We start from the raw sequence: 17,411 nt of genomic DNA, 5'->3' as shown, positions 1-17,411 counted from the left end.
TGATTGGCTGCGGCACGTCGCCAGCGCTGGGCTCTGATTGGCTGCGACGACGGTTGAGGCGGTTTCCGGAAGGGGGCGGTGGGAGGAGAAGCAATATGGCGGCGGAGAGCGGAGAGGGACCGCAGGAGATGATGGAGGGTGAGAGCCGGCCGCGGCCGCTGAGGGGTCGGGACGGCTCGCTGCTCGGGCACCGCCGCTCGGCGGGGCGGCTGCCAGCTGCGCTCAGTGGGACTTGTGGGCCCTCTGCGGCCGGGCAGCCCGCGGGTGTCCACCCCGAGGGCGGCTGCCCGGGGGGGTGGGAACGGGGCCCTGGCTAGTCGCCGAGCCGGGGCGGGCCGCCCGAGCCAGGGGGAGCGGTGTGTGTATTACATGCGGCATGGCGCGACGCCTTCCCCCTCCCCGAGGGCTCCCGGCGCGAGAGGTGGAAAAGTGGGTTTGTGGAGATGACCGTGATATAAAAAATAAAGATAATAGGAAAGAAGTCCTCTGGCATGGCGTTGCTTTTCCTTAGTCGTCCCGTGAAACTAGAGCAAATACTGAGGGGGGAGCGAGGAGCTTCAGGTCCCTGGGGCCAGGGTGGCCAGCAGAGCTGTGGCTGGGTAAGCGGTGAAGGGATCTCGCAGGCTGTGCTGGGGAGCCAGTTGCTTTTACGTGCAGGGATTTTTTTTATTATTTTTTGATGCCTTCATTTCTTCGTGTCATTGGTACTATTGTACACGATACTGATTTTTTCCTAAAAGTTTTAAAAATGTGATAGTTCTAATTCCATCTCCGTAATCTTTGGAATTGCACTTCATTGATCTAAGAAATTTCCTTTTTCCTCCAGTCTTCTTCCCAGATTGTTGGTTTTAGGAAGATGTGATGGGAGGAAAAAGTGCATCCAAAATCAAAGTAGAAACAAGGGGTAAGAGGCCTTTTATTTAAGACTAAACCTTTCATTTAGTTAACTTAGGATTTCTACTAACTGCATAGTGGTATATGTGAATCCTGGTTATTATATCTGCTTGCTACTTCTTCCCCCCTGCCCCACTGCTGAAAATAGCCTAATTCTGCTATTATGTATCTTATGCAGTTGATAAGCGGATTGAATCGGAGGAGTCAGGAGACGAAGAAGGGAAGAAGCAAGCAGTTCGCTTAGTAACAGACCTCAGTCAGCAGAGCCTGAGAGATGAGCAGAATGGCGAGAACTCCGCAGGTACCTTGCCAGCCTAAACCATCATGTTAGGAAGTGTTGTCTTACCAGTGCATACAGTGGCGTACATGTATCAGTCCTTCGTGTTTCTTGTGGCTGTGTGATGGTTGTATCAATGTTAGTGAACAATGTGAATCTGCCCTAGAGCAGTTTTCTCTACAAATAAACACATGATAGTGTTATCATTGCTAAAATAAAGCTGCCTTCTTTTAATGGAACCACTGATATTAGACCTTTGTTTTTTTTCTTATTTATTTATCCACCCACATTTCTCTTTCAAATCTTTAATATCAAAATGCAAAACACCTTTATTCATACTTTTGTTATGGAAACATACTAACTTTCTGTGGAAAGATGCTGGAAATGTTCATTAGAAATAAACATAAGCAGCTTTTCATAATTCTGCTTTGGTGTATGTAGTTTTTTTACCTAAAGAGTTGCCAGATTCCTTTGGAAGGCAAAGATGACTATTTCTAGATAGATTGAAGGAAGCTGTCAATTTTATTTTCTTAATTTAAAAATTCTAAGAGCTATCAAAATTATATCTGTTTGAATCCTCTTGACTTTAAACTTTTGCTACTGTATTTACTGTTTGTATTAGAACATTGGGTAGAAACGTTGACAGACTTTTTTAAGCCTGTGCATGTTTGGTGGAAGGGTTTGCTTTTCAGTAGCTTGCATAGAATTTGTCATGAGCAGATCTGTTTCTGAAGACCCTGTATGGCAATATGATCTGGACTTTTGGTGCTAGCTAACAATCTGAGATGTAATAGTGTCCTTTTGATAGAGATGCTTGTGTGATTATTATTGGTCTGGAAATGGAAGTGAAATAATGCCGCAAACTTTAATCCTTTTTGACTGTGTGTCTGCTGCAGATCCCTCCTAATCTTAACCTTGCCTTTTAGAATTTGCAAAAGTATTTTCCAAACTAGTAAATTATTATGAGAATTTTAAATCTCATCTCCTAACTAAATGAACTCTATCTAGTCTAATTCATTGTTGATCGTATAAAAACCCTATATATTAATGGAAAAATGCTGTGGTGATGTCTGTAAAAGTGTCAGAGCACACCTTGCAAATTGTACATCCCAAGCACTATATGATTAATACAACCATGAAGATCAGTCAGTCACAGTTTTCCTTTGCATGCATGTAATATTGAGCGTTCAGCTGACGTAATTTAGCTGTGTGTTTGAGGTTACATTCTGTATGTTGTTCGCCCAGGAATTACAATATTAGAGAAAATATTTCAAGTGACGTAGTTTTATTCCAGTGAAAGCAAGAAAAACACATTCCATTTGGTCACTGAGTTACACTGGGTACTATTTAATGTAATGGCTGTATTGTTACTACTTCTTCCAAACTGTTAGGACTCAGAAAACTTCTACTAGGGCAGAAACCAAGCAGAGGAAAAATTTTGGAACATTTGACTTAATTTCCACAGCCAGCTTTGAGTTTCTCAGTGAAAGGAAAATGAAGAGTTTTCCACATTTGTCACAGAAGATCATAAATAGAAAGAGCTCAAGCAGCTGAAATTTCAAATTAATCACTTAGCTAATTCTCTGAGGAATAGCACCTCTGTTTAGAAATCTTATAACTTAGCTATTTATAATATTTTTCATGCATATGCAGTTAAAAAGTGTAGTTGAGGCTTTTAGTTGCTTTAAATGCTTGTGGTACTGTGAACTTACGTAACTCAGTAACTACTGTTCCGTACTGCGGAATTTGGGTTTCCTGAATGCCGTATTTTTTTCCTACATCTGCAAAGCTGTATAGCTTGCAGGCATGGGTTACACAAAAATTCACTTAAGTAACTTCACTGCCAGAGCAATGGTTTTTCCCCTTGAGAAACCTACTGCATTAAAAATTGTGGACTAAAGTGCTGTCTGCATACTTGCTGCATGCAAGTGAAATTGCAGTTTTGTTCATAAAGTGATTGTAGAAGGGTCAGTTTAGGGTGCTTTATGTCCACTTGGTTCATAAATAAAATGTAGGTTGACAATTGATAGGACTGTAAATTTGCTAGAACCATTTTTCTTTCTCTTTGAGAGAAAATGTACTTTAACATTCTTATACCAAGACTGATTTATGAGTGTTCTCAGTATACACATCTCACTCAGACTGCTATATGGAGAGTGTTTTATACACACTGCATAAACTTTATGAGAGTTGGCCTTGTTACATAAACTGAACACAGAGGCAATAGCGTTTTAAATTGCTTTTATTTCAGTGAATTCGATATACATATCCTGTGTGATTTGGTTTTGTGCCTTTGGACTTGAGTGCTTTTTTCCCCACATTGGCTCTACCAGGACTGGTCACTTGAAGCCATATGGCAAAAAACACAAGGAGCTACCTACCCTTTGACAGATCCCGGAACGGAGTATTTAACACATTGCCAAAACCAGATGTGCATAAATGGTCTGTAATGGGTGCTGTGATGAAACATGTAATTTTATAGAGAAGCCTGCCAGCCAAACCAGGTTGAAGAATTTTTTTTGGCTTGAATTTTTCTTTTGTTGAAGATTGTTTTTTTTTTTCACTGAGTGCATGACTGACTTTATTGTTGGACAACTTTGAAGTCTCAAAAGGACAAGTTCCTTCACCATGAGCATTAACTTACTGCTAGTGCAACTTAATGCAAGGGAAATAGTTTGGGTTTTTATGTGATTATCTCAAATAACTGTTGTTCCAAACTTGGGCTGTGTTCCTGTTGGCTGTAAATTTAGCTAGGGTGCTTGTTTGTCTTGGAGCGCTTTGTGCTGGCAGCCTTTGTACCCTAGACATAGGTCAAAGAGATGCAACCTTGGTAGCAGCAGGGTAGGGTATCCCAGTCCCCTGCTGAAGTGCATGGCTCCCGATCTGGAAGAAAAATAAGAAAATTCAAGTGTTGCCCACTGCTAAAATGCTGACAGGCATATGTGTGTATGTCAGTTGTGGTTCGATACCGCTGTTGAATGTCACCAAGCCTACCAGCTCATTTTGCATCCCCAAAATATACTTTATGCTCCCTGCTAATTTATGCTATAAAGCATATTAAAAGATGAAGGGCAGAGGATTGCTTTTCAGTCTTAAGTTCTGTGAGTCAGTTCAGTTAGTGCTCATTCCTGTTTGAATGCCCAGGCAAGAGCAGTAGCCCAAAAACAGCAAGGTAAATGATGGTGTGTGGAGCTATCAAAAACTTGGAGTTTGATGGCAGTATCAAAGATTGTAATGCTTGTACTGTTCATCCTTACAGTACTACTTACAATGCCAAGCATCAGTAGGAAAAACGCTCGTTAAGTATAGGGGACATTGGTCATTTACAAGAATGTTGTAGCCATGCTGGGCTATAAAAATAGTCATTACTTCTGGGTTAATGGAATGAGCTTGCATACAGTAATGCAGGAGTTAATGCAAAGCATTTGGGATTTGACCATAATTAAAGTTCCTTGGTTTTTTGGTAGTATGTACAGAAGCTACACACATGAAGTGGAAAGGGGTTGCGTGTTGTATGTCTGTTTTTCAAAGTCGAATTAGACTTTCTTTGGAAATTGATGCAACCAGTGCATGATCTTCAACAAATGGGAATCGGGCATGAATTATTCAGCATGAATTTATCTGGTAAACTTCGCTCCCTCTTGTGCAGTGATAGAAGCACAGCAAATGTTGGGCTGTCTTCCAGAGCTATAAAGGCATTTCCCAAGAAAATGTATGCAGTGTGATAAACGATGTTTTCTAGCATATTAGTGAGTTCAGCCAAACAAAAGAAGGGGGATCCATGCAAAAGCGTGCACAACATTGACATAAACTGGCAGTATTTATGAAAGAAAATGAAGGGTGGGATTGCTGAGATGTTTGGTCCCTCCTGGCACTATCACTAGACAGTTTAGATTCCTTCCTGGCAATGTTGTATTAGGTTATCGGAGGAGCATAGGCACTTTGGATGGTGTATATTCAGAGGGATGATGGCCCTAAGTGTAAAGAAAAGGAATCCTGCCCAAATCAGTCTTGAGCCAGCATTATTCAGCAGCCACACAAGGAAACTGGGGAACGTGCTGTTTTTTCTGTCTTTTCCATCTAGGCATGAAATTCTGTTGTTAAGAAAGCTTTTTTTTTTTTCACAACTAGCTGTCACAATGAAAGCCAAATAGGTAAAGTGTATTTTTAATGCAGCAGAATATCTGAACTGTGCATCTCATGTGTTTCTTCTTCTGAGGAGCATTTGCTCCCTTTGTCTCTCCAGATGTTAGCCATTGTCATCTTGCCTTTAGCTATCAGGTAGCAGAAGTTTATAATGTATTTGCTTCTCCTGCAGGAGAAGCAGAGACGCCAGTGGACATGGAAACAATTAGCCTGGACCCAGAAGCTGAGGTAAAGGCAGATTTTTGTCCTTATGGACTTTATACAGCAGGAAGAAAAGGTGGGCAAAGGCAAGTATTGAAACCTGGTTAAAAGATCTAATTCTTCTGAAGGTGCTGGCTACCATGATCTTCCCCGGAATTGGTTCGAAGCCTTTAGACTAGAAGTAGAGGTGTTTTATTCTGGATCAGTAGCTGAAACTTTTTTGTTAGTAATTTAGAATTTTAAATTAAGCATGGAGGCACTGAAAATGGAGCTATGCTGCAAGTATTATCGACAGGCTATGAGCTTTTGTGAGTATCTTTAATGAACTGATTGCTGCTCTCAGACCCATGATTTGTAATAGGCACAGCTGCTTAACCAGCCTTGTGCCTTGGCACCGGCAGCCTCATGAGCCTGTTAGCTGGAGAGTTTTTGAGCTTGGGTGGTGAAGTGCTCTATTTCTCTTTGATTGACTGACCTGCAAAACTGGAACATCTGGGGCTGGACAGCACAGATGTGAAGTGCATCAGCTGATCACCGGTGCAGAGTTAATGTTCACAGAACCACCAGATATTTGAACTGTCAGTGGTTCCTGTTCATCTGAGGCCTGGAACTGGAAATAGCAAGGTGTGTTCTGGTTAAGCCCTAGCAAAGTGGGTAAGAGAATTTTATGCAATCCTTTATTCATGCTAGACAGCAGAATTTGTCTGTCTCAGCAAATTCAGAATTTACTGCAAAAGATTTCTAATTTTGGCGAAACAATGCTCAGACTCAGGAAAGGGCTGTTGCCTTTTCGCAGATGCTGTGTTTGCAGTCGACAAGCTTAGGCCACATGCTTCACCTGTGATGGTAAAACCATGTGCCAAACCCAATTTTCACAAGCTCTTTGAAGGGAAGTTTTAATGAGCTACACATTTTGTAAGACTCTAATTTTCCTTAGAACAAAGTACCAGGTTGGTCTTTGAAGAGTGTTCTGAAACAACTGTTGAAACCCTCCATTTCTCTTTCAGGATGTTGACTTGAATCATTTTCGAATTGGGAAGATTGAAGGATTTGAGGTGCTCAAGAAAGTGAAGGTAACAGTCCTAAGGAATAGAGAATGCCTCTTGGAACTGGAGATTTTGCATAGCTAACCTATAAGAGGACAGATACAGGAGTCTCTTTTTAACTGAGATCCTAATGAGTTCACTTCATGTTTAACTGAAGGAGGTAGTGTTTACCCATTTGTCAAGCAGTAATAAAAATCCTGGGGTTTTACAGATTGGTTTTGGAAGTGGATGAGAGACGATGCATGAGGGCTTATCCTAAGAGATACATTCTGTACTTGCACAGCAGGCTTAACATACAATAATGCAGCTTGGAAAGACCTCTGGAGGTCTCTAGTAAACCCCTGCTCGAAGTAGGTCCCGTTAGAGCATGTTGCTTGAGGCCTTCTCCAGTCAAGCTCTTGAGTATTCCCAAGGATGGGGCTGCTGTTATAGTGTCTGACCATCTTTGTGGTAAAAAGATTTTCTTCTGTAGAGTTGGAATAAAACAAGAAAAGATTCTATTTAAAAAAAAAACAAAACAACAACAAACAAAACCTCAACAAAACCTAACAAAACTTAATGGGGAAAAAAACCCCAACCTTATTGTCTGTATGCCAAAAGGCATTACATGCCGTCATTCATATCCATTTTCCTGTTTGTTTTTAAACTTTTCCCCAACTATTAGACTTTGTGTCTCCGTCAGAATTTGATTAAGCGCATTGAGAACCTGGAGCAATTGCAGACCTTGCGGGAACTGGATCTCTATGACAATCAAATTCGGAAGATTGAGAACTTGGAGTCTCTGGTGGAACTTGAGTGAGTCTGGGGAAACCACCAGGATCAGGTTGAGGGTGGTTTGCCACTCACTGAATTACTCATGCTGTACTTAACTGCAGTATTTATCACCCAGGCCTTTCTTATGATTCATTTGGGTGCTCTGTGAAGGATAATGTCTGTTCTTCATTGATAGTTAACCTGTGCAGTAAACCAGTTTCATTATCCTGAAGCTCACCAGGGACAATCAGCTGGAAATGAAATGTGTGCTGTATAAGGCAGCGAGAATGATAGGTGGTTGCAACTTCCATGCAGGTGTGGAAGCACTCAGGTACCCCTTGCTCTTGGCAGCAAGAGCTCCATATAACAGGTTTTATTCCTGCAAAAAATGACAAGAGGTTTCAGGTGAGATTAGGACTTTTTTTGGAGGGTGTTAGGGAAGGAGTAGTGCTCTTCCCAGTTCCTGGCACTTGTCTGTGATCACTCTGGAGATACATTACAAAACTGTTCCCACTGGGGTGACGAGGACTGACCTACTTCCCACAGTCATAACTGCTTCATGCTTATGGGAGGCCTTGTCATTGTCCTGTCAGAGGCAGATCTTGTAGGCACATACCTTTCCCAAGAAATATGTGGTACTGAAGTTTGGCTGCCTCCCACAGTGGCAGCTCCATGGCTGAGCAAAAGGATAGCTATCTTCTACATGTGACAGATCTTTTTTTTTTTTTCCCCTGACACACAATAGAAATATTTTGAAAATTATATTTGTTGTAATTTCTGATAAAAAGAAATGACACTTACGACTCTAGCTTCAAGGCCTAGCAAAGTGCTTGATCTCTGCAGATAGTGAGGTTCCCCACCGATTTACAAGTGCCTCTTCCAGAATCATCCATGCCTGATGGACTGAAGAGACCTTTGTTCTGTTTTATCTCAGGATCCTGGACATCTCCTTTAATGTTCTGCGACACATTGAAGGACTAGATCGTCTTGCCCAACTGAAAAAACTATTCCTTGTCAACAACAAAATCAGCAAAATTGAGAATTTGAGCAACTTGCAGATGCTACAGATGTTAGAGTTGGGATCCAATCGAATTCGGGTAGGCTTGCTCTACAAGATGTTAGCTGGAGAGTTTTGTGCTCTTTGGCTTGGGATTAGCCTTTTCTGAAAGTGCACTTCATTGATTTTTACTTGCAATTTTGTTCTTTTTATTGTTCCTGTCATTTAATGTGTAATTGCTTATTGCTGCACATGCTGGATCCTTTAATTATGTATGCATGTAGTGCCTGGCTACTAAATTACTATTTATGAATTTCTCTCTTTAATGAACTTGTGCATCCCCTGTGTGTTGCCGTTTGCAGATGACAGTTTCCTCCTGCAAGAGAGCTAAGCCTATCAAAACTAGCAATTATTGTTTTCTCTTACCTTCCTAGAGGCTGGAGCTGTGTCGATAAAACCTATTGAATGCAAATTTAATTCTAGTTTGATTTGTGTGTGTAATTGATAACCTGCTACGTCAGTCTCACTCAGGAAAAAGATTTTCTTGAGGCTTTGCTCTGAAATGCCTGAAAAACCTGGTACTGTGCTGCTGATTACTTTTTTTTTTTATAGTGCAATTTGTGACTTTTTCAATTTAGGTGATTTAAAATCTATGCCACATAAAGGGAAGCAGTTCTGAGTAGTCTCTCCTGTCCCTAAGGTATGCTTTTCTGCATATTGCCCAGTTTGTAAGAGAACTGGTGAAACAGATGACACACTTTGCAACATGCAAAGTAAACTATTAATTTTTTAGAAGCTTTTTCAATTATATATGCTTTAGAAAATCCTTGTAACAGACGAGTGCATCTCAATCTGAAAACTGTCTAAGCTGGCACCCCCCATTTACAAACTCTGAAAAATTACTTGTTATGCTGAAGGAGCAAATTGGGAAAAGAACTGTTTTTCCTCTGTATTTCAAGCCTTGTGGAAGCACACTAACTAGCATTTTTTCTCTTTATCTGTTAATTCTATTCTGGCTTCTTCAAACAGCACTGCTCTATGCTTCTAATTGCTTTACCAGAGTGAGTAACCTGTGCCTAGGCTAGGCATGAAGAAATACATCTCATGTTATTTGGAGGCACCTAGAACTCTTTTGATAGTTTTCTGTTGGTGGGGTGGCCTGGCTATGTGCTTTACAGGTGGGCATATCCTTAACTCTTTAGGGTAAAAGCCTATGGACTCTCTGTTCAGGCAGCTTTTTTGGCTCTGAGGTGCCTGATATACTCATCCCCTGTGCATTAAAGCTTCTGCAGTGATGCTGTCTTAGTCATTTTGCACGCACTCTAACCTTTTGGAGCACACTTACCCTGGAGTCCGTCATGACTTAATAAGCACTGTAGTTCTGTTCCTTTTCTATGAATGGGGGGGAAGCAGAACTTCATGCTTGAGCTGATATATTTCATGCTTTTTTTTCCAAAGTTGGACTGAGACAACTATAAGGAAAGCACTTCTTTATTTGTTCCTTAGGGTTTTTTTCCCCTCGTGTCCATCTGTTTCATACTCTCACTTAAGTGTGGCTTTTTTATAGCTTCAAGTAGCTTTTTTTTCGCCTGACTGTTTCTTCTCAGTGTCCTTAGAGTCACAAATATTTCCTCTTCAGGGCTGGGGGAGCAACAATGAGCAACAAATAGATCATTTTCTTGCAAGGTCAAAACAGGGGTAAGTCCACAGGCTAGAAGGAGGGTGAATCCAAATCTAAGCTGATAAACACCTTATGTTGAATCTGTTGGCAATTGTGGGATAGAGGTTGAAAAGCTTCTTTCCTTTCCAGAGTGTATCTATAAATTCATAGCGTGTGTGTTTGTGTCCATCTTCCTCTTCCTTTCTTTATACACGCACAGGTAAACGTGTGCGTGCACACACACACACACGTGCGTGCACACACACACAGAGTACTAAGTGGTGGTAGGACTCAGTGGCCTGTCTCACCAGCACTGCTAGTCTCTGAAATTCTGCCAGGCAAGAAGGATGTGGAAAAGCTGAGATGTCACAAGGTACTGGAGCACAGATGCACAGCAGTGTGTGTATCTATATCCATATTACTGTTCTTCTGTGAGCTGAAGTATGTTTTTTAAAATTCTTGTCTCTTTTAACAGCACTTTTTTTTTAATTAAGAGGCTTTCCCCTGCAAAAAAACATTGTGTTTTCTTTCCTTGTGTTTATAGGAGTGTTTTCTAAGCCCACCCTTTTCCCCTTTTCTTGCCCTTTTTTCTCTCTTGTTTGTGCTTTCTGGTGCCCTGTCCTTTGTAAATAAAGAATATGGTGGTTCTTGATGCCTGTCGTGGTTTAACCCCAGCCAGCAACTAAGCACCACACAGCCGCTCACTCACCACCACCACCCCCACCCCCCCCCCAGTGGTATGGGGGAGAAAATCGGGAAAAAGCAGCAAAATCCACGGGTTGAGATAAGAACAGTTTAATAGAACAGAAAAGAAGAAACTAATAATGATAACACTAATAAAATGACAACAGCAATAATGAAAGGATTGGAATGTACAAATGATGCGCAGTGCAATTGCTCACCACCTGCCGACTGGCACCCTGCTACTCCCCCAGCGGCCGTTCCCCACCCCCACTTCCCAGTTCCTATACTAGATGGGACGTCCCATGGTATGGAATACCCCGCTGGCCAGTTTGGGTCAGGTGACCTGGCTGTGTTCTGTGCCAACTTCTTGTGCCCCTCCAGCTTTCTTGCTGGCTGGGCATGAGAAGCTGAAAAATCCTTGACATTAGTCTAAACACTACTTAGCAACAACTGAAAACATCAGTGTTATCAACATTCTTCACATACTGAACTCAAAACATAGCACTGTACCAGCTACTAGGAAGACAGTTAACTCTATCCCAGCTGAAACTAGGACAATGCCTCACAGAGATTCTTGTTTTCTCCCACTGAAGGCTGAGCTCAGGACTTAAACTGGTATAGTGTATGTGTTCTGCCAGTAGCGTGTATATTTAAAACATGTACATCACTTAAATTGGTATGTGTATGTTCTGCCAGTAGCATTAATATGTAGCCAGTAGTTAAATATATTAACACAAACACCCATGAGACAGTTAACCTTGCTTATAACAGAGAAACTGTTATGCAGAGAAGCTAAACAGCTTGCCTCTGACTGTGTTATGCAGTCACTGATGGTCAGGACTAAATTTGCAAATGGTACTTTCTCCTCCCAGATTCTCTTTCCATTCACTAGTGACAGATTTTTCTTGCTTCACAAATGAGTATCTCCTGCCCTGGATACACCTTATGGCCCAGGGAATGCCACTTTCAGTGCTCCCTGAGCCTTTTCATTCTCTGCTCTTGCTGCCTGGACAGTGGAGGCAACAGCTGGGACAAAGCAACATGACCCTTGCTGAAAATCAGTGGATAGTAGTGCCACAAGCCAGCTGTCACACCGGCTGAGGTTCACTGTCACTGCACAAAGTCCTGCACTTACTCTGCTCTTGGGTCACAAGGGAGGCCCTACTTTCTGCACGCTTTGTGTGTGGAGTTGGCAGGCTTGTGTTTATCAGGAGTGCAGCTCCATGGGTCAAGGCTGTAAAATGCCGACCATGTCCACAGGTTGGAGTTTTGCATCACGGCGATAACGCTGTCTCCTTTGGTCATTTTGCAGGCAATTGAAAACATCGATACTTTGGCTAATCTTGATAGTCTGTTCCTTGGAAAGAATAAAATCACCAAGCTCCAGAACTTGGATGCGCTGACAAACTTGACTGTGCTCAGTATACAGGTATTGATTCTACTTTGTACTGTTATGTTTTGAACAGCCTTGGTTACGTGAACCACCTTGTGATTTAGGCTAAGCTCTTCTGAATCAGCAGGTCTTCAGTGTCTGAGTCAAACTCCTGTACTGGAAGGAAGTGTGATATTCTCTGTGCTGTCTTTTCTCATCCTTTAATACTAAATGAGATTGACAGGCACTGATAAAATGCTAAAAAAATGTTTGATTTTTATGGAAGAGAGAAGAGGAAATGTATGTTATCCCCCATTTTCTTCCTGATGTCCTGTTTCCTAATATGTTACAATAACATCAAATGAGTTATGCCAGCGAAGTTGTTATAGTGGCAGCAGGCTCAGTGTCACTACCTTCTTCCTGAAGAGGGAAGAAATGTGAACAAGCCTGTGCTAAGTGAAATCTGTCCTTAATGAGCTTATGGAAAGTTTATTCCTTTGTAAAAGGTGGGATAAAAGATACTCAACTAATTTCTTTCATTGAGTCTCCCTCTCATCCATATGCCAATGCTAGTGCATTCTGGTATCTCTTACAGCTGTTGCCAAGAAAGGCATACTTGCTACATATTGTAGTACCTGTATGCATCATTATTCTATAGGACATAAAGAATTATGTACAGCAGAGTGTATTGAAGTGTTGTAACTTCCCTTCTGACCCATCACATTAAAAAGACCTACAAAATGAATGCTATTAATGCGTAGGCCTATTGTTTCTGAAGACACCAAGTGGAAAACTTCAGGCTACAACTTTTGATTGGAAGGTCAGAGTCTGATTCTTCTAAACTTAGACTTTGGCTCCCATGGTGCATCGGTGGTAGAGAGATCAAACGAGCTGAGCTCATGAGATCGATGTGGATCCAAGCAGACCGTTTCCCCTTCCCATCCATACTTCAGAGAAATGCTTTTTCTCCAATGACTCGCTTGGGTTTTGGTTTGTTTAGAGTGGACTTAAACCGCTGTTACACTTTCAGAATAACCGTCTGACCAAGATTGAGGGGCTGCAGAGCTTGGTGAATTTGCACGAGTTGTACCTCAGCCACAATGGGATCGAAGTCATCGAGGGACTGGAGAACAATGTGAGCAGGCTCTAACTGTGTGACAGAATTACTGCCCTAAGCTGCTCCCCTTAGTGGCTGTGCTTTTCTGGAAGTTTTTGTTCCTCAGTTTCCCCAGTTACATGGGGGGTCCCGAGTCTCTTGAAACAACCACAAAGATCCAAGTATTTGTTATGTTAAAATATCTTGCATGGATGAAGCTCCTCCAGATCTTTTGGAGTAGAATTGTTGTTATGACCTGGGGAGGGGAAGCACAAGATGTGGTTAATGCAGCGGCCTGGCTGATCTTCAGCAGTGGAAAAGCTGATGGCCACAGCTGGCTGTCTCTGCTGCAGCCTTTCAGACAGCAGTTTATAGATAATCATGAGTTCTTTTCAATAGGACAACAACTGGAGCTGGGAGTAAGAGAGACAAGCCGTGGCGTGTGGCTTGCCTTCATGTCAGTATACATTTGAGATTTCTGGATGGGACTGATTTCACAGAAGCCTGTAGCGTTTTCATTCTGACCCAACAGTGGATGGCATTGTCAGAGAGCAGAGACAATCTGGAACTTAGTTGGCTGTGTGCAAGCCAGGAGAAAACCCTTTTTCTAAAACTGTAGGCTTTCCTGCTGCAAAAAGTTTGTTCAACTCTGCTGCTTGAGAGGATGCTTACGATCTGATTTTTAATGGATTCTTCTTCTTAATGTACTACGAGGAAAGCTCACTTTTTAGGAGCCCTTGGCTGGCAGTTGCCATCTGGCCAGTAATTGCTTTCATTTTTGTCACATGGCTTCTGGGAGGTCAGTAACCCAGCTTAATCAAAAACAGTCTTCCTTGCTATATTTAGGCAGTGAGAGGTCTTGTGCTGCATGTAAGCAGCTGGTAATAACATGTCTTTGCTTCTGACAGTTTCCAACTCTGGGCCTGAAAAAAGTGGGACAGAGAAGATGAAAGGAAATCCAGTCTAATGTTTTTGTGTTTGCTTGTCTAGAACAAACTCACAATGCTGGACATTGCATCCAACAGAATCAAGAAGATTGAAAATATCAGTCACCTAACAGAGCTGCAGGAGTTCTGGGTAAGCGCAGGCTGGAGCTGTTCCCTGAAATGTCTGTGCAACAGTGAAAGAAACACTTCTGATGGGGAGCACTGGGAGGGTGGTGTACATGTATGTCTTGGAGTAAACTCTTCTTGTGCTGGTGACCAGCTAAGATCTTAACAGTGTGCATGGATGGAGTATATGATGGTTTCTACTAAGGAAAGAGTTGAGCTTAAAAAATTCTTTGTAGGGCTTTGCTTAGTGGTAACAAGCCTGTCTCTACCTAGGAAATAGGCCCTGCCTTCCTGCTTGTGATGGTTATGAAACAGCCCTACTGTGTCCTATTTTTGCAGATCTCATCTTTCTTTAAGTGAGCATGACAGTGTATGGGGGAAGCTGATACTGTCTCACCACTGCACCGGAGCACAGTACCTGTTTAGAGCAGAGTTGATATGTTCATGTCATTATACATACGAAGAAAATTAAACCATCTTCCGGTTTACTTCCATTCGTGTGAGGTAGATAACTGTTTAGGGTTGCTTCTATTTCTTACTGGCACCCTAAATAGCTAAGCCCTTTGTCATTCATAAGTCTGGTCAGGAAATATGCAGAGACACCCCCTCCTAAGGCATCTGTACCCTGCCATATCTGGGAGTGGTGCACAAATCTGCTAAAGTTTGGGGGAAAAAGCAGCAGATGTCCATGAGTTGGCTCATGCTTTAGCTCTTGTAGACTTTCTGCATGTCAAGACTGAGAATAAGAGTTGTGCTGCTTAATGTGTGTCATTTGGAGTTCAGTTATTTCAGTTCTTGGGCAGAGGCTGAGATAAAAGGAGTAGAAAGCAGCTGCAAATGAAACCAAGCTAGAGCCTGGAGTCCGGGCTACCTGGACCATTTTCCTCATCTTGCAGTGTGGCTTAGCAGATGGCCAGTGGTGTTATCTGGCTGTGCCTATTCCATAAGGAACTCTTTAAATCAGGAGCTGAGAAGCCCGTTTAACATGACATCTTTTGGGTGGTAAAAATGAGACAGTGCAGCGTGGCTGGTGCAGGACCTGTTGTGATCCTTTGCAATTTCCTCCAGTCTTCCTCTTTGCTGTTGCTCTGCTTATAGCAGAAGGCGTTGCACCCCTGTTTCCACTTGTTTTACAGAAAGTAAAGGGAAGATCCTAACCCATTGGACTTCCTTTGCAAGAATACGAGTGCCTTTAAAGAGTCCTTTGTCAAAGCAGAGCATTGGCCAAGATCTGTTAGCTGAACCCAGAAAATGCCCTTCTGCCTTTTTTCCATTTTAACACTGCTTTTAAAAAAAAGGTTATGTGCTTTTTGATAAAGAGCAGGGCAGAATTTCCTTTGATGTGAACAAGTGTTGCATCTACTAATTTATATTTTATCACTGACTGTGGAGTTGAAGCCACATAACAAAGTCCTTTAACACCTTAAGGAAGCAGAACTTCACATCCTAGATACAGCGGGAATCTTTTAACAGTGTCCCAGTACCACCTCCTCAGTGGAGGGACTGAGACATCCGAAGGTCAAGTGGCATGGCTGAAGTAATGTTGTGATGAGCTGTAGCAGAATGAAAGAGCTAGCAGGTTTTCTTCAGCGTCTTAGTCCAGGGTCTTAACTACAAAGCCATCTCCAGCTGGAACGCTGACAGTCCCAATGGTGAAGCAGTTTTCTTTCACTGAACTAGCTGGAGGGAGGCAGCTGGAGAAAATAGAGGTGCTTATCTGCCACCCAGCAAACAGGGTGCTCAAAGTTTCCAGTTTACCGTTGGGTGCCTGATGCGAGGAAAAACAGTTGTTGAGGGGGGCCAGAGCCAATCTGTTGATTTTTTTTTTTTTTCATTATTTTTATTTTTTATTTAAAGGTGGTATTGCTGTAGTGACTGCCTCCGTATCCAAAAGCAAAGGGTGGCTGAAGTCTCTGGGTTGGAGAGCACATGGCCACCTTGTACACTTTGTTTCCTTGCCAGGCAGCTGAAGCGTTCATCCCCTTGCATGGGAATTCCTTTGCAGTGCCAGCAGTGGGGTAGCTCCGGGGCTGACAGGAGGAGAACCGGAATCAGAGAGCTTCGTGCTTTCTGCAGAGTACAGAAACAGTTTTTGTGGGGAAGTGATGTAAAGGGGAGAGGAAAATGCCACTTTTCACATCAGTTTGGGACCTTTTTTAATGTTTCCTGGGAAGCCATGAAAGTAAAGATAGATGTCACAGTGGAAGAAAATCTTCACATAATGATTTCCAACCCTTAAATGGACAGCATATGGGCTGGGACACTGTATAAAGAGACTGTCTCAGTGTCTTGCTGGGTATTTCCCAGCATACTAGTTGGACTGGATACGCTGTCTGAAGGGTGGAACATTTGACTTGCAGCCCTGGACAGCATGGGGAGGTTGGAGATGGTTAGCAAGGCCTGGAGTGTGCAACTGGAGAGCACATCTCAGAGGTTCCAGGGGTAGAAGGATCATGTAGACAGGGTTGTCTTATATGTGCGTGAAGACTGTACAGCATTACTGCTCCTGGGTAGTAGTAATCCTCCTGAGCAGCGTCGGTGGGGCTAGGCTCCTGCTAACCAGGCTTAGCTTGGAAGTATCTGTGTGAGTGTGCCTGTATGTGCTCTGCAGATGAACGATAATCTCATCGAGAGCTGGAGCGACCTGGATGAGCTGAAAGGAGCGAAGAACTTGGAAACTGTGTATCTGGAGCGAAACCCCTTGCAGAAGGATCCCCAGTACCGGCGCAAAATCATGCTGGCCCTCCCGACTGTCCGGCAGATTGATGCCACATTTGTTCGATTCTGAACCTCCTGCTGCCCTCTCTCTCCTGCCCTCCTTGGAGAAGTGTCCCAACTGGGTTTTTTATCCACTTACCACTCCCCAGGTCTTCAGTACACTGACACTCGCAGAGCAAATGGTCAATAAAAAGCACTGAATACCAGATCTTGTGTACAATGCACTCATTGTTTTTGAAATGTTGTTGTTATTATTATTATTATTAAATCTTAACACAAGAGGCTTCCTTGTGCTTGTGTCTGTTATTTATGGGGGAGGTTTTGGCAGTGAGCATTTGTAACAGGCTGGAGCCACTTGCTGACTTTTGTTGACTCTGTGACACACCTTCAGGTTAGTAACGTCCTTGCAAACATCGCTTCCAGATCAGGCTCAACAGTGGTCTGAAAATGTGAAAAGGCAGTGACGGTGTTGATGTGGGGAGGAATCTGATGGAGACACCCATCCAGGTTATCAG

At 42.6% G+C, this 17,411-nt stretch overlaps 1 protein-coding gene across 2 annotated transcripts; it reads left to right on the top strand.

Annotated features, from left to right (window-relative positions):
- The first annotated feature begins 25 nt into the window (after nt 1-25).
- PPP1R7 (protein phosphatase 1 regulatory subunit 7) lies at nt 26-17,179 on the top strand. 2 transcript variants are annotated; one of them, XM_030026976.2, is made up of 11 exons: nt 44-138; nt 827-904; nt 1,073-1,195; nt 5,490-5,545; nt 6,526-6,591; nt 7,229-7,359; nt 8,252-8,414; nt 11,971-12,087; nt 13,061-13,165; nt 14,117-14,203; nt 16,790-17,179. In XM_030026976.2, exons 2-11 carry the CDS (start codon nt 862-864, stop codon nt 16,964-16,966), a joined length of 1,068 nt encoding a protein of 355 aa, XP_029882836.1. In that variant the 5' UTR covers nt 44-138; nt 827-861; the 3' UTR covers nt 16,967-17,179. The 2 variants fall into 2 exon arrangements, with proteins under 2 accessions (XP_029882835.1, XP_029882836.1); XM_030026975.1 differs by lacking the exon at nt 827-904 and having other exon boundaries at nt 26-138.
- Nucleotides 17,180-17,411: the final 232 nt, after the last annotated feature.

This window comes from Aquila chrysaetos, chromosome 10 (assembly GCF_900496995.4).
Source record: "Aquila chrysaetos chrysaetos chromosome 10, bAquChr1.4, whole genome shotgun sequence".
In the NCBI taxonomy this organism is placed as follows: domain Eukaryota; kingdom Metazoa; phylum Chordata; class Aves; order Accipitriformes; family Accipitridae; genus Aquila; species Aquila chrysaetos.
The sequence above is the reverse complement of the archived record's forward strand: the minus strand, read 5'-3'. Positions and strand labels throughout refer to the sequence as shown.

Excerpts from the sequence above, each read along its gene's own strand:
- PPP1R7 (XM_030026975.1), top strand. The coding sequence starts at position 96 with ATGGCGGCGGAGAGCGGAGAGGGACCGCAGGAGATGATGGAGG. Across the intron at positions 139-1,072 it reads ACCGCAGGAGATGATGGAGG|TTGATAAGCGGATTGAATCG; the intron begins GTGAGAGCCGGC and ends TATCTTATGCAG. Across the intron at positions 1,196-5,489 it reads GAATGGCGAGAACTCCGCAG|GAGAAGCAGAGACGCCAGTG; the intron begins GTACCTTGCCAG and ends CTTCTCCTGCAG.